The sequence below is a fragment of the Aythya fuligula genome, chromosome 2 (assembly GCF_009819795.1).
Source record: "Aythya fuligula isolate bAytFul2 chromosome 2, bAytFul2.pri, whole genome shotgun sequence".
NCBI lineage: Eukaryota > Metazoa > Chordata > Aves > Anseriformes > Anatidae > Aythya > Aythya fuligula.
In genome coordinates, this window is record NC_045560.1 from 85,992,130 (window position 1) to 86,009,424 (window position 17,295).

General features: G+C 39.6%; 1 protein-coding gene across 1 annotated transcript; it reads left to right on the forward strand.

The window, feature by feature from the left end:
- The first annotated feature begins 9,870 nt into the window (after positions 1–9,870).
- On the forward strand, positions 9,871–13,901 carry MED10 (mediator complex subunit 10). Its single transcript, XM_032181720.1, has 4 exons — positions 9,871–10,027; positions 10,636–10,719; positions 11,783–11,885; positions 13,427–13,901. The coding sequence occupies exons 1-4, from the start codon at positions 9,900–9,902 to the stop codon at positions 13,520–13,522; spliced, it is 411 nt and encodes a 136-aa protein (XP_032037611.1). The 5' UTR covers positions 9,871–9,899; the 3' UTR covers positions 13,523–13,901.
- Positions 13,902–17,295: the final 3,394 nt, after the last annotated feature.

Here is a 17,295-nt window from a genome sequence, read left to right on the forward strand (position 1 = left end):
ACCCCCAGCTAGACACAGGCACAAAGACCTGAAGTCAGCTAAGTAACACATGAGTGTCAGTCTGAACCACACCAAGCTAACATATGGAGACAGCCAAACCCATTGAATCTGACTTTAAAGGCAAAATGCTGGAATTTCAGTAATTTAGTTTCAAATACTTCACAGTGCCAATGAATCATTTTTGTCTCCTGAAGTTTTAAAGCTGCATACCAGACCTTTTGCTCACCTGAAGTGACAGAAACAGGACCAATTTCAATAGTAACAAGTCGTGTTACGGGGGGGCTAATGATAAGGAATTTTTATGTAAATCTCGAGGAGCAGACAAAGAAGATAGAGAGAGAGAAGAGTGTAGTGGTAGACAGGATAAAAAGGATGTGCTGACAGAGTAATGCAACTTGAAAAAAAGAAAGGCTAATGTGAGTGATGGTAGACAGTGAGTTACTTTTAGAAAAAGATGGGAAAGCATTAGTACCATTGCATAAGATGTTCATAAGTTCCAATTTGAATCCCAGAACAACACAGGCTCATATTTGATGCCTGCTGAACACTTCTTTCTTTGACTCCTGTCAATCCTTTGTGTTCTTTTAAATGCAAGCACATTCTCTCATCTTCCTCTTTACAGCACACAGCCATAAGAAAGGTCAACTGCAAAGCATTTATGGGTAATAAACCCTTTTTCCTCTTCCCTAAGATCTTAGCATTGTCAGCACAATGACAAGAGGCATACTTTAGCTGCATGTTTCTCAAATGGCAATTATAACTCCCAAGTGGAGTAGAAAAGCTAAATACTTTAAGAGATAGTTAGATTAATTGAAAGATTACTGGCAATGGCTTAGTTCCTCAAATGTGAGGAGTGTGTATTTACATAGACTGTCATACATTGTTCCCAAGAACTGTGATCAAGTCTTCACACCTTGGTCTTGGAGAAGCTGCTGCTGCCACCAGCTGGTAGTTCACTGGTTCTTGGCTGGAGAGATGTCCCAGAAAGGCAAGTAGGCCACAAAGTAGCTAACATCTAGAGGAAGCTAAAGAAACGTTGCTTCAGCCCAAAATCCCTTTTGGCATTTGTCAAAAGGCAAGGCCTGTGTTGTTAACAGGGCAAACTTACTTAGCATTCACAGTAAGCAGTTATCCATGGACACAGCTGGAACAACAAGCATACTAAATTCAGAAGATCGGACATGCAACACTGGTCCTTTTTATGACTGGATGACACTATTGTGCTTTATCACTTAAGTTCCAGAAATGTATTTTGGGATGGCATCTCCTTTGTACTCAGGAAGTAGAAATGGCAGTTCCTTGCATGCTTTCCTGCTTCATCTGCAGGTCCAATGTAAGAAGGAGTCTAGTGAGCATTATGTTAAACACCATGCAAAAAAATAAAAAATAAAAAGAAAATTGGTTTAGTGGCCTGATGAGTGTTCTGTGGCCAGTCTGTGGTTGCAGTCACAGATGTTGTAAGAGAAGGGCTTTTGCCCCACTAATGGGTTTAGTGCAAATCAGTGGTTCTTTTCCTGCCCACTCTGTATGCATGAAGATGCACACAGAGTTCTTGGATTATCTGAAGCTGTATACATCGCTGTAGATTGGCTACTGCTCTGTCATTAGGAAGCCAAAAGATGAAGGCTTTGCTTTATTAGGTTTAGCAACAACAGGCATTTTGTCATACAACTTATTATGGTTGATTAACTTCTATAGCTGTCGTACAACTATTATGGTTGATCTGGAGGTAAATATAAAATTGTAAATAAAAAGAAAGGCCTGTGTAGTGACAGATAGTGTGGAGGCAGCCTACACTGAATAGTTGGGTTTGTGAAATTAATGCATTTTAGCACAAACAAATTGCAAAGTCACCTTCCTCAGAGCAAATCGTGCAAGTTCATTTGACTGGATCAGCCCAAACTTCCAGCAGAACTCTGCGGCAAAGAGGAGTTTTGCCGTCCCACAGTGTACTAACAAGAAAGGAGTGAGCAGCATGCAGGATGGGAGAATACAGGGACTCACAGCTCTGCAAAGACCAATATCAGATTTCAATGTGCAGGTCATCTTTCTTTTTCTGACAATATTGAAAAAATTGGAAATACTGCAGAGAAAGCTGAAAGTGATTCAAGAAAATGGTGTAAAGAGTTTGGTTTGTTTAATTTATCATACAGAGGACTGAGAGATGATTCAATTATTTGATTAAAGCACAGAATAGATATCTCAGAACAAAACTAACTGGATAATAAAGCATTTCTTCATCAGGTAGGCAGAGATGTGAAGAGAATAGAAACCTATAAATTAGACTCTTACTCAGGCAACTTTTGTGATTAAAACCTATTTAAAGATTGGACACCAAATATGAACAGTAAAGAAAATAACTTTCCCAGAAATGCAGGCAGATTGCAAAGAGGGTGGAATATAAATGCACAAGAGTGTGAAGAATGACTTTAAAGTTGAAGAGTTACTTGAGTTCTCCAAAAAAGAATAGTAGAAAGAAAGTCTTTAGTTCAATGCCTACCTGTATCACAGTGTCTTTTAGGAAGGACCTTTGTATCTGCTGCATGACCTTGCTAGTAGAATCACAGAATCATTAAGGTTGGAAAACACCTCCAAGATCATCTGGTCCAACCATCACCCTACCACCAATGTCACTCACTAAACCATGTCCCTAAGCACCATGTCCAACCTTTCCTTGAACACCCCCAGGGACAGTGACGCCACCACCTCCCTGGGTAACCTGTTCCAATGCCTGACTGCTCCTTCTGAGAAGAAATGTCTCCTAATTTCCAGCCTAAACCTCACCTGGCACAACTTGAGGCCATTCCCTCTAGTCCTATCATTGGTTATCTGTGAGAAGAGGCCGACCTCCAGCTCCCCACACCTTCCTTTCAGGTAGGTGTAGGGAGCAAAACATGACAAGGTATACCAGAAAGCTGGGTGGCTATAACTGTGTCTAGAGTGTCCACACAAGGTGAAGTCCCCCAAAGCCTACTGCTGCCTGTCTGCTCCTAACTCATATACTGTGATGGTTTTGAAGATGAGCAGTTCAGAGACAGTCCCAGTTTGAACTGCAGGCAGCTTCTGAGCTGTTCTGGTGATCATAAAGACCCTTCATTTTGATCCTGGTGAATCCTGTAGTGCTTGCTCATTCCAGCCTCTTCTGCATGAAATCCATGCCAGCTCCAGGCCTGCTTCCAGTGTCAAGGCACTGGCACCAGTAGTTCCATACTGGATGTAATAGCGGCTCCATGCAATGTTGTGGACGTATGGTTTAAACGCTTTCCACCACAGGAAGTGATAGTGAATGCTAAGTAATTTTTCTGATTTTCTGATTTGATTCATTTTGAATCCATATGAGCATCACTTAATTTTCTCCTTTTACTCGTACACCATGAATTATAGCTCTACCTTGGAAAAACTAAAAGTACCACAGAATGGCATCCACTGTTTAAGTCTTACAAAGGTCCCCAGTTAACTTGTTGGCCCGTGCCAACCAGCACTCTTCCAGAAGTGCTTTCAGGCACATATCAGAATGTAGATACTCCAATACCAGTTGAACTCAATGCTGGAGAGTGGTCCCAGGTCCATCTCATTTGCAAGCACACACGTGGTCTGGAATCTCGGTATATCCTACTGCCCGGGATATTCCTGTGCCTTCTTTCCTGCCTCTCTGGTAATGAAAGTGTCGGTTTTAAATGCACTAGTTAGTGAGTTGGAGGGGAAAAAAAAAGAAAAAAAAAAAAGAAAAAAAAAAAGAAAAAGCAGCACCAGCTCTGCTTATTGCTATTATATAAGGAAAAGAACTTTTTTGCTTATTGCTATTATATAAGAAAAAGAACTATTTTTTATTTTTTTTCTTCCCAAGAGTACAGTGTATATATATTTCTCACATCTCTGGAAAAATATCATGTGAAAGTACTTGATAAATAATGAAAATGACTCTGCATTTCAGAAGAATGGATCTTAATTTTGCTTTAAATGACAACTGGTGACAACATGGAGGCAATATAAGCCCAGTCTAATCAATAAGATTAATATTCCAGGGGAAAAAAATCAGATAATTGTATTGATTTTCTCAGCATATTTTTAAAAGCAAAATGAACAATTAATTCTTTATGTAATATCAAGGGTATTAGGAATTAAAAGTTTTCAACATTGCAGATCATTGTCATTACCCTATGGAAATAAGGTTCTTATACTGAAAAGCATATTTAAGTCCTGTGCTGTGTTGTGAGAAGAGACTCTCTCACCCAAAGTCCACTGCTGTCAACAGAGAGAGTTCCAAAGGTCTCAGTGATCTTTGGTTCAGGTCTCAGTAAAACATCTCCAGATCTACTGCTCTAGGAAGAGCAAAATTACTGTATGAACAAAATCTTGATCTGCTGGTTCTTGAATAAAAATAAATAAATAAATAAATAAATAAATAAATAAATAAATAAATAAATAAAATTGGATGATTTCAGTAAGAATGAGATCCAGTCATGATACATAAATGCACTTAGTTTGTGCTAAGTGTATTTCAAGTCATTAATTAGCAAGTTGCCAAATATCCCATCTGTATGGAAACTGTCATTGCACCTCTTATTCAGATGAACTATATATATCTATATCTATATTTTTTTTTTTCCTGAGAAACTCGTTTATTTTATTGTACCACCTTATTTGTATACAGTAAAATGTGAAAATACAGCATGTTTTGGAGTTACTCTAAAACCATCCTAAACATAAATCCTATCAACCTGATATATATCAAGAACAGGTAAATGGTATTCTCTGTGCTGCTAACATCTGTCTTCCCTGCTTCTCTTTTGCTCATCACTTGTAATTAAAGAAGGGTAGATGGCTTATAACAGAGGAATTCTAATGTAGGCAATGTGCCCCATTTAACGACGTCAAATTTCAGCCTACATTTCTGGGTCTGCAGACATAGAATGAGAAAGAGATCCATGGATTAGATACAATAACGCAGAAGAAAACAGGAAAAAAAAAAAAAAAGAAAAAATGAGAAACACCAAAGGAGAGAAAAGATATATCACTGGAACTCAATGGGTTTTATTTTCTTTATTCACTTCTATTTTATTCACCAGTGGCAGAGAACAGGAGCTGGGAGGAGAATCACAGTTTTAGAGATGGAGAAGCATATGAGTAAATTGTGCCTTTTTATATTTCTAAGAAGACATGGTGATAACGCCAGCATTTTCAGTAATTAATTTTAAACACTGCATTGTGCCTTGTTACACTGGAAAGGTCATTTATCTGAAGTGTATAATCAAATATGAAAATGGTGAATTGAATTTTTTTTTTTCAGACCTGATAAAACAGTCTCAAATCAACCTTTTTATGCTCTGCTTGGTAAGAAACCACTATGCAATCTGTCTACATCCTACACAGCACATGTCATTCTTGGACAAGTCGAACAGGTGGGACCACACAGATTCAGATAAGATCTCCTGTGCTCAATAATAACCAGAAACAAATACTAAAGTGTGAGGACATGACAAACGTGTATGAGACCACTCCTGAACACTGTTCTGGGCTTCTCAAGCTGAAGTGTCCCTACCTATTCAGGTTTTCCTAGCACCTAGCCTTTCCTTAACTACAGTCATCTTGGCAGCCCCTCTCTGACTCTGTCCCAGGTCTACTCCAGGGAACCAGAACTGCACACAGTATTCAAGGTTGGGGTGAAATATGAATTTATGCATTGGCATAATGACATTTTCTATTTTGTCCTCAAATTCCTAATGATTCCTAACTCTCTGTATGGTTTCTGATCACTGCTGAGCACCGAGGCGATGTTTTCATGGGACTTTCCACTGCCATTCCTGAGTGTTGCTCCTGTGTGGAGCAAGAGGCCATCAGCCCAGAGGTCATGAATCTTCATGTGAAATTAGTTTGTTGTTGTTGTTGTTTGCTATGTATGTCATTTTATGTTATTTATCTGCATTTCTTCTGATATTTCGTTGCCAAGTCACCAAGTCATAAGACTTTTCAGGTCCTATGGTTTCCTACAACCTGTACTCATCTCTCCTTTCCCCACTAACATTCTCATAAAGCTGTTTTCTCATCACACTGATCTCTTTTTTCTGGGTCATCTATGAACACAGAGAATGGCAGAAATGTCAGCACAGTTCCCTGTAGAATTCATCTGGGAACCACTTTCCCCTGCAAGAATTTAATATTTCCTCCTACTTTGTGTTTCCTATTTGGCAATCAGTTCTTCATTTACTCAAGGATTTCTGCTCTAATGCGGTTGCTGTAGCTCCTTAAAAGATTTTTGTTAAGGAATTTCACAAAAGCCAATGGGAAATTCAAGTAGATTGTATCAAATAGACCACTCTTATCCACATGCATGCTGACCCCTTGAAAAAATCATTAGAAGTTTACAAAGCAGAATTTTCTTTTACATAACCTGGGCTGCTCTTCCCAAATGGGTCATGTTGATCCACAAGGCCTTTCATTATATCCTTTATTACAAACTTTAATTAACTGCCCAGTACAAATGTCTGGCCTACAAGCCAGTAATGCTGTCTCCTGCTGTCTCCGTGGAAATAAAAGTAGGTTTTCAGTATGGTTACTTAAATTGTGGACCATGAAAATTTATTTCTAAATCTTCCTGTCTATACTGACTGATTAAGTTATCTGTCAGACTCTCTCTCTCTCTCTCTCTCTCTCTCTATCTTTCCATCTGTCTTCTATTTATCTATCTATCTGTATCTTTCATTGGAACACCACTAGCTTCTCTGTATTGCCTTTTTCCCCGCAAATAGGAAAACACTCCCCAATTTGGTGATAACAAGAACAACTTAATAGCTAGTAGTATATTTATAGCCATATTTAATCTTAAAAGCACTGTACACACCATTATCTAACAAAATTCAGTAATCTAACATAACTGACTTAGTATAGACTTAATATGAACTGGATATCCCTACATTCGTTTTTTTGACTTCCATTATTTTTTTCTGTCAGATTACCCAAGTTATGTTGGGTAGTGGATGTGTATCAGATTTCACTCATCCCAAGAAAGCAAGAAGTCATGTTTGCTCAGTTCCAACAGCCAAGGTCTTTTCCACAAAGAGGAAAGAGAGGAGGCTTTAACAGTATCTCAAAGCCCATTTTTGTTCCTGGATTTAAAGCAAGGTAGTCTGTTCCATGCTTCTACTGAGTGTGCTTAACAGATCTTTTCCCATAAGCAAAGATGGATATAAAGCAATTCTTCTGTTTCAGTCCAGGTTCTTGTGTCTGCAGAGTGACATCTGACACAACTGAATGTATTTAGATTGTTCCTTCAAAATCCTCCCTCCTTTTTCCTCATATTCAGATTTAATCTTGTAAATCCAACATATTCTTTAATCTTCCCTTCCAAATATTAGAAAAAAATATTCAGTTCCTAAAATGAAGATCTTTCATGTAATCAGTGAAAAGTATTCATTTTTACATGTCATAATTCTGGGACTTCTGCTCTCCAGAGAACATTCTATTAAAACAGAACAGTCAGCAATTGCTGATCAATAGGCTGCAATTGCTGATCAATGATTTATTTTATCATATGGTGACAATAATTGACAAGGCCTGGAACTGACTAATTGCTTTTTGCAGCCTTGGTTTGTTCTTACAATTTTACATTTGCAGAGTACTATGTATTCCTTAATACTTAGTACTGTTTACAGTCACTTGCTTATTTTTTTTTTAAATTAAATATTGCTGATTGTGATGGTTCTCACTCTTGAACAGAAAGGGTTGCAAGTTTTACATATGAATTTATAAAATACATTGAATTTGTTGATTGAACACCATATCTATATTAGTTTAGTTCTTATTTCAGATATTCATTCAAATATCTCACTGTGAATCAAAGCATTAGATTCTTATCTGCTGTAAGCTGATAGCAAACTCCATTTACATCAGAGGTAGTTTGGCAGACCTGAAGGGCTGACTTTTAAATTCCAATTGACATTATTTCTCAGATTCAAGTGAAAACAGGCATACTGGAAATAAGCTATTTATAAAACATACAGTTATTGTGATGTGCCAGGGGAATTGAAATATGTCAGATAATCTTCCCACAAGGAAAATGTTAACTAGATTATTTAATATAGTCTGAGATTTTGTCATTCTACAGTTAATCCCATTGTGTTTTTTATTATCAAGCGAAATTGTCTGGCTGTTGTTTCTTCTATTTCTTACACAGTTTAGAGAAGCACACATAATTAGGAGATCTAAGACAGATGGGAAAGACAACAAGCCCTTATCAGATAATCAGTCAATGGTTCCTTCATTTCTTTTTGTGTTCTACACCAAACCTTTTCTCTCTGCTGCTCAAGGAATACTTAATTTCCATGCAAAGAATAGCTACAGGACCCCAATGCCAAATGCATACTACCCTCTGAGGCCATAGCTTTCTGTCGGTTCTGACTCTTGTGGATATGAGAGAGATTTAAATCTAGGTATCCTGCACTCTGGGTGTGCATTTTCATTACCAGATACAAGGGAAGTCTGAGGGCTCCTTTTGTGTGTGGTCGGTCACTGTCTGAGCATATCTGCTGATCAGATACCGCCAGCAAGGCTGGCAGGAAAATATCTGCGTTTTAGATCCATGCAGTTACCCGTATCCCAGCTGCAGCTGTGACCTTCACCTGCAAGTCAGGTCCCTTTGTGCAAGGACTTCACAGAGGTGACCCCTGCACCAGCAGGCAGCAGTGTGCAGTGTGGGTACCACGGCAATATAAGGAGGAATTTGACAGGATGCAGTCAAGTCCTAGGATACGGTAAAGGGCAGTAATGGACAAAGCATGAAACTGCCTTTCTGTAAATCTTTCAAGAAAGGAGTGGGCTCTGTGCGGTGAGGGGGTCAGGACTGGAGTTCAGCCTCTTGTATAGGGTGGGGACAAGTGGGAGCTGGACACAGGAGCTTTGGTTTTATGTCAAGGCAACACACAACAGGAAACCACTCAGAAGCAGAGAGGTTCTAGCACTAAATGTTGATCTAAAACTACTGGCCGTATGCTAGTATATGTTGAGGACTGAGAAAAAGATAATCGAAAAACCATGAGGAGAGGGGATTATAACAGTTTTATAGAAGTGGACAGGAAGGAAAGACTGTCTTAGAGAAGCCAGGCAGAAAGACGCTTTGAGATCTAGATGCGGCAGGCCATGTCTGGAAGGCTACAGAAACTGGTGAGTTAGAAGTGAGTTTGTAACTTTTGCCATTTCTAGAGGTGCTGGCAATTTTGTCACAGATGCGATTAATCACACCGCGTGCATCCCACTCCACTGGGGGCTACTGAAAAATTCCTAGAGGTGCTACGTGGTACCAAAAAACAAGGAAAGCAGTGCTGAGGGCTACTGAATAATCCACACTGTCAAACTCCAATTATCTGACATTTAGAAGAGATGCTAAATATAATTTAGTATCGATTTGCCTTCAGGGTAAAAAAAAATATTTCTCATTATTAGCAGTCGTGTATTTGATAAATCAGGAGTGCCCAAAGCAAATACTGACTAGCGTAAATTAGGTTTTATAGATCTTATTTTTGTCTAGCGCTCATTTTCCGCCAGCTGTGGAAGCGGTGAGTGGGAAGCGCAATTAAAACGCCACGGTAAATGACAAATGGCCATTGTGCTGGGGTGTTCCGCAGGGAGCCAGCGCAATGCCGACTTCCAGGACACGATGCGAAACACCGCCCGACTGTACGGTACAGACAGCCGGCGCTTTGCTTAATTAGGTGTTTAATTAAACGGAGTGGGAGCCTGGTTGAGCCTGACAGGCACCCGCCATCTTGGGCGGCTATGGGCGGGGGCGGGGCGTCGCCTCCTCCCCTCCCCCTGACCCTCCCCTCCCTCCCTCCCGCTCTGCTCCCGCGCATGCGCGGTGCGCCGGAAGCGGCGGCGGGGCGGTGGCGGCGGCCGGGGCGGCCATGGCGATGTCGGAGAAGTTCGACTCGCTGGAGGAGCACCTGGAGAAGTTCGTGGAGAACATCCGGCAGCTCGGCATCATCGTCAGCGACTTCCAGCCCAGCAGCCAGGCCGGCCTCAACCAGAAGCTGTGAGGCCTCCCGCGCGGCGCCATTCCCCCTGAACGGGCCCCAAAGCAGCCCAAACCCGACCCAAAGCCCACCCAAAACACCCCCAGAACATCCCAAGCCCACTTGAAACACCCCAAAACATCTCCAAGCCGACCCAAATAGCCCAGACCTGACCCAAAATAGCCCCAGAACACCCCAAACCCACCCAAAACAGCCCAAAACAACCCCAAAACAGCCCCAGCCCACCCAGAACACCCCCAAAACAGCCCAAACCCACCCAAAACACCCCCAAAACAGCCCAAGCCCACCCCAAACACCCCCAAAACACCTCAAAACCGACCCAAACAGCCCAAACCCAACCCAAAACACCCCAAACCCACACAAAACATCTCCAAAACACCCTAGCTCCCCCCCAAAAAACTCCAAACCCACCTGACACACACCAAAACACCCCAAACCCAACCCAAAATACCTTAAACACGCCCTGAAACACCCCTAAGCCCACCCAAAACACCCCAGTCCCAACCGAGAACAGTCCCAAAGCGACCCCAAACCCACCCCAAACATGACCCACATCCCATCCTGGTGCCTGTTTTTCCTCACAACCCACCCCGTTTTCTCCTTGTAGGAATTTCATGGTGACGGGCCTGCAGGATATCGATAAGTGCCGGCAGCAGCTTCACGACATCAGCGTGCCCTTGGAGGTGTTCGAGTGAGTGCCCTCCTGCCTGGGGCGGGTGCTGGGGGACTCTGGGGGCTTTCTCCTTCAGCACCTCCTCCCAAAACCACATTCCAGGGGGTACCAGGAAATTATAAACTATACGCCTGATTTCATCTCTTCCACACATATTTTTTAATTTACGTTGGATGACACTATACATGTAGGCAGTAATATAGCTTCTGTCCATCTAGTAATACAGTAAGTAATCCTTCCTTTTGGAAATGCACTTCTACACTAGGTTAGAATCGGGTTTGTAGAGTTGCAAACAAAAATAAATTAGGCCAGTACATAGGTATTTTAATTTCACTAGTGGCAATCATCCTCCTGTCAGAGATTTAACTGTTAAAAGTAAAATTCTGATTGTAGAATAAGAGCTTTACAAGGCAGCTTTTATGCAGAAGACTAGTAAATTGTCAGCATCTTGTAAAAACAAAAATATCATTGGTTTGCTATGTTCTGGTATGGTGTTATCTGTATGGGGCTTTCTCATAGGCCTTTCGTTCATTATTTATCTATGATAGTACTCCTAAATATTCCTTTTTCTTCATTCAGGGATGGAGTTTCCCTTTGTCTAATACTTAAGCATATTTTTATTTTGCTATATTATGTTTGCTTGTTCAGGTGCTGATACAATTTTTACTCTTTAATATTGTACATATACTTGTTCCTCGAGTTGCGTGGTGTCTTATGCGTTAATTGCTTACCATGTGCTGACTAAACTATTTTATAGGTATTACCCTTGCAGTTACCATGGAAGGGTTCACCTTTCTACTTTCATATGTAGCTATTGTATGAGAGGAGCTGGGTATTATATTTTTGATATTTTCTTCAAAGATCCAGGCTCTCTGGAAACAAAGATTTAAAACAGCATGTCAGGAGAGCTGCTTGCTCTTTTCCTTGAGTTATATTTTGAAAGTGACTAATCTAAACTGTGTTCTTCAAAATTCACGTCAGAAAATAGTAATAAAAAAAAAATCAGAGCGAATACTTATGTTCCTTGGAGAACTTTCTAGTACCAATGCAGTCCCTTAGGCAGTATCTGTTCTATTTTCAGATACATAGATCAAGGTCGCAACCCTCAGCTTTACACCAAAGAGTGTCTGGAGCGAGCTTTGGCTAAAAATGAGCAAGTAAAAGGAAAAATTGACACAATGAAGGTAAGCCAGAAATAATGAAGTTTCTAATGGATTTGGTTCAGTCCTTTCCCCAGATATATATGGGGGGAGGGATTTCACTTGTGCAGTTATTAAATCCCCTAATGTGATTTGCATTAGGGATTGCTCTGCATCCTTCTGTCTTAACAGGGAGGCCAGTACAGGAAGCTTGCAATTCACAGCTGGAGATGCAGATGTTGCTATGAATTCATTTCGACTAAAAGTATATAGTGTTGCAGATCTTTTGTTATTTGTGTTCTGAATACTAATGGGTACCTCACACTGTTACATATCTGTAACAGCATGACGTGTGTAAATTTAGAAATAAGCAAAACAGAAGGGGTATTTTTACAGTCTTGAATGGGTCTTATCATGTTTGCCATTTTTAATAGTCTATATGAGCACAAGTTAGTCTTTATTGAATGACTTTAAATGTATGCCAGTGTTTAGGGTTTTTTGAACTTGCACTTTTATCCAGAAAGAACTTAAGCATTCTGGTATACGGTCTTAACTACTGCTGAATGGCAAAATTAGAAAAGGAGGTTCAGTGAGACTTAAGAAATGGGTGTTTGTGTTTCATAATGTTCTTAGGCTTGATTTTAAAATTAGTGTGGAGGATGCTGCAGAATGCAGACATACATGTATCTGTATATTCTCAGCATTTTTTTCTTTTGATAGAATGGACCTTGCTTGTAAAAGTTGTAGGAACAGTTGTGCATTTCTGAAGCAGGTGTGAGTTCCGTCTTAGAGGTGGAGGGGATTACACAGCAAATCAAGTGGGCATGTCCTTTATCAGCTTTGCATCAATAACATCATCTAAACAAGTCACCTTCACAGTGAAGGGTGTATGACTGGAACAGAATGTCTTAAACTTGGAAGTGTTTATGGTTACTTTCTGGAGACTGTATTTAAAACAAGTTGAATGGCCTTCATTCTGATCTGACTTCCTGTTTGTTCTGGGTGATCTTGGATGGGTAACGGGGGGGAAAAGACTACTTGCTTTCCTTTAATTTCAGTAATGCCACTTACTTACCATATCCTTCCATCATCATCTTCTACTAGAAAGGGAAATAAAATGCATAGGACTACTCCAGTACTTTCTTTTCCATCCCAGGAGATGAGAAGGTAGTTGCAGCAGGGAGGGATTCTTGCTTCAAAATTGTCCTAAGAAATTCATGGAAAGCATCTGAAAGGAATGTGGTGGTAAAAGTAAGGAGAAAAAAAATATTTGAAGGTTAAGGTTCTGAGTCCAGCATATTTTTTATGCAATTTTTTATTCCTTAAGTTATAATGCATGGAAGAAACTGCTTAGAGATAGGGAGACCAGACCCTAGACAAGTATTGATGCACCGGAGTATACCAGAGAGATACCACTGCTTTATGTTTCTTAGGTGAAGATGCTAGTTGATTTATAACTAATTAAAAGCATTTTAGTCTGATCCTTCTCTAGCAGATTTCATGCTAGTGTTTTCTTTGACTCTTGTAAACATTACTTTGGATGTGTGGGGTCTTTTTTAAGATAATTATGTTCTTTTCCTTTCCAGAAATTTAAAAGTTTGTTAATTCAAGAACTTACGAAGGTGTTCCCAGAAGACATGGCAAAGTACAAAGCTATTCGAGGAGAAGATCCTCCTCCTTAAGTTGGCCTTTAACTCTAAAATTGTCAATTCTATAAATTGACGCTTACCACTCTTTATAAAAACATTGACTGAAGAGGTGGGGTATCCGAGACTTCGTTAAAAACTATACTACAGATGGCTTTGATAAGGACACAAAGCAGCCTGATGATCGCTCATGGTTCTGGTCTGAAGCTACTGCATTTTTATGAAGGCTTTCACTCAAAGATTGCTGTTGAAACTTCTTGTGGTACTTGGTTCTTTCCTGAAAGGTTTTGGAAATGTTTGGATAACCTGCAGGTGATTATATAGCATTTACTACGAAGTGCATTTCCGGAGCAGAAAATCATGGTTTTTTGTCTTCTGAAAAATGTGCTCCAGGGTTGTGGGTTCATTTGTTTTTGAGAAATATATTTATTATACTGATTTTTTTTTTTATTATTTGTAATCTGTTTTTTATCACTGTACAAACAGTTGACTGTGTTCACCTTGGAAAATTCTGCTGAACAGGAGCCTGTCGGGCTGCAGTTTGCATGTGTCATAGTGAATCACAGCCAAGAAAACCTTCAGATACGTGTTTTGTTCTGTAAACTGCAGTGCAGGTGACTGATGTAGAAATGGAGAATATTCAGGGATAAGCTCCTCAACAATGTTAATATTTTGTGTAGTATTTAATGTAGGCCTTTGTTCATTTTCTTTAGGCAAGTTGAGAATAAAAATTTGAAAAAAAATAAACTTTCTCTTGTATGTTACTCTTTAGAGAAAGAACCGAAAGCTGTGTAAATTAACATATTTATCAGTGTCAGTGAAGGAAATGAAGTAGGTATCAAAACTTGGGTGTTACAAGTTATATTTACAGGTATTTTCACATCTTGGCATTTTGCTTTTTGTGGGGAAAGCTTTAATTGAAGCAGGAGATTTTGGGGATCAGTGATTTTCACACGAAGTGTTTCTGGATAGATTCAAACTCATTTGTGAGATCTCTTACTGTTTATATGCAAGACAGTCCTGAAAGAAAACAGCTTGATGGGATTGCTACCCAGGGGAATAGTGCGGAAGACTGCTTTTACAGTGAAAGAAACCAAATTTGCATATAAAAACTTGACCTTGCTGAAGGGGAAGAGAGTTTTCATTTTCTTCCCCTTTACTACTGAAATGTGTTTCATGTTTCATAGATACTTAACATTCAATTTCACATAGTTTCACTGATCAAGTAATTCAAGAAACTTGTTATCACAAAAGAAGTAGCATAATGTCTATTACGATTATTAGCTACTTTGATGAAGTACAGCCTTTGGAGTATCTGTAATGTCAAGCATACTTATTCCTGACCAGACTGGCACAACAAAAGGAAAAAAAAATGAGAAAACTGGCTGTTCCTCGGAATTAGTTATTGAAGAGTTGCCACAAGATAGTCCAAAGAGATCTAAATCGTCCCTGATACTACTCTGCCTTGCCTTAGTATGCAGATATCCTTTTCCTTGTACTCCTTCCAACCACTAGTCGCACTTCACTCCACAATGTTACTGCATGAACTTGCCAGAAAACAGCAATAAAGAAAAAGCACATCAACTTCCCTCCCTTCCCCCTGCTTTGCCTGGGTTGCAAGGGCCTGAGGAATTGTCGAGGTGTGGATTGCCAGCTCTAAAGACAGTGGACAGAATACGAGGCAGGAGTGCAGAAGGCAGAGTGTTTTTAAGGCGCATGTCATCTGTTAGGCAGCAGAGCTGGAGAGCAAGAGCACCGGCAGCAGGCAGGTGAAATGTTTCTAGGACAAGAAGACAGTAGGTAACTGGCTTGGTTATGGGGTGTTTGGTGTGATACCATTCAAAACCTTTTATATATATATATATATATCTTAGTTTTAAATATATTTTAAAATGTAGTCTTCATTTTCAAATTAGTTTCTACACACGATTACTTTGAATTTGAGGCCTAGTGTATTGATTTGTAATAGTATCACACAGTGTTCATCCATTAATGTGAGTCCTGTCAGAAATTTACATTCTAGATGTGTGAAGCTTGAAAAATCAGACATGTCTCTATCAGTTTATATGCTGACTGGCACTCTGTTGATCATCTCAGAGCTAATCAGCTTAATATGGTGTAGGTATTTTTTGTAACATGTTCTTTCCATATCTATATTCCTATATTCTATCTATTTATATTCTATCTATGCTATTTATTCTGTAGAAACTACTAATGGGATACTAGAGTTTTATACAGTATAGGTTTGAATATACTGCTGATGGGAAAAGAAGAGGTGAGGAGGAAAGGGGTTATAAATTCACTGGAAACAGGATTTTTTACTTGACAATCAACACACTAAAGAGTATTCAGAAGTTAGCATTCTGAATATTAAATGTGTCCTGAAAATTTCCTGTTCTTAACAGAAAGAAACGAGTTGTGTGTGTTATTTCAATGTGTCACAGCTGCCTTCTCCAGCTGTGGAGCTGAACCATTTCTTCATGTCTCTGCTGCTTTCCACTTCTAAGAACACCAGCAGGGCAGGGGGAGATGAGATATTTTTTTTCTGGCAGGGGATGGTGAAAGAGAAATGCTGCTCATAGGATCTGTGAATTTTCTGTGCTTTGGTGGGCTCAGTGTGGCAAGCTCTTGAAGTTGGGAGCTCTTGAAATTGGTTAATTGTCCAGTAAGCATCCTTTCCTCATCCTCAACTACTGCCTGCATGTCACTCTACAGGAATGTCAGTGTGTTTTGGGATTAGGCGGTCTCCTCTACCCTGTGGAAAAAGCTATTCACTGTGCTGCCATTACAACCTCACTGTCCTTCTATAAAATCATAGAATCACAGAATCATTAAATCATAGACTGAAAAGCTGTACTGACTTGGACTAAATCTGTTCATTTGATTTGTTTGCGAACAGCATTCAATTTCAGACATTTTCTCCTGACACTGACACCAATTTACAGATTAGATTGTGCCAGCTGCATAATACAGGAAGGCCTTGTGCATTCTCTCTTCTCACTGTGTGGTGGTTTTACCAGACCCAGTACACACTGTTAATGCTGTTACTGCAACACTATCAAAGTAGTTGAATAAGTTGATTTCTACAGCATGAAGAGAAGTGGCACAGGCTTCTAACACATAACAACACTTCCAAAACAAGAACTGAATCACAGCATCTAGAGTCCTCAACCATTTTACAAAAATGCAATAGGAATTTTTATTTTAAATTTTATCCTATTGTTATCCCAATTAACAAAGATTATTCTGTGCTGTTAAATATTTACAGTTTTTAACAATAATTTTGTGGTATAAAGGGTAATAATTTCCTCAGGTTGTACATTTCCCTCTGTCTTGCTTTTATCCTCCATCCTGTAATTAATTATTACCTTATTTAGTGGACATTAATGGAGAATATTTTGCCAAAATAATATAAAGATTACTTTCTTTCCACATTATATCATGAATGAGTGGACTTCTTTAACAATTTTAGTCTGTTTTGACTGGTGCATCTTGACAGCTTTTAGCCTTCCTGCTTTTCCATGGCTTATGAGATTTTTCATCTCAGCTGCTTTTTAATATAGAATCACAGAATCACAGAACATCCTGAGTTGGAAGGGACCCACAAGGATCATCGAGTCTAACTCCTGGCACCAAGCAGGTCTACCCAAAAATTCAGACCATATGACTAAGAGCATTGTCCAAAATATGTTTCTTTCTCCAGCAGAGCAGAAATACTCAAGGCCAGAATTCTTAGTGGGATGATAGTGTGGCTGGGACATGGAAGTGTGAAAGCTGGAGAGTGACACCTTTCTTGGCATTCACTCTTT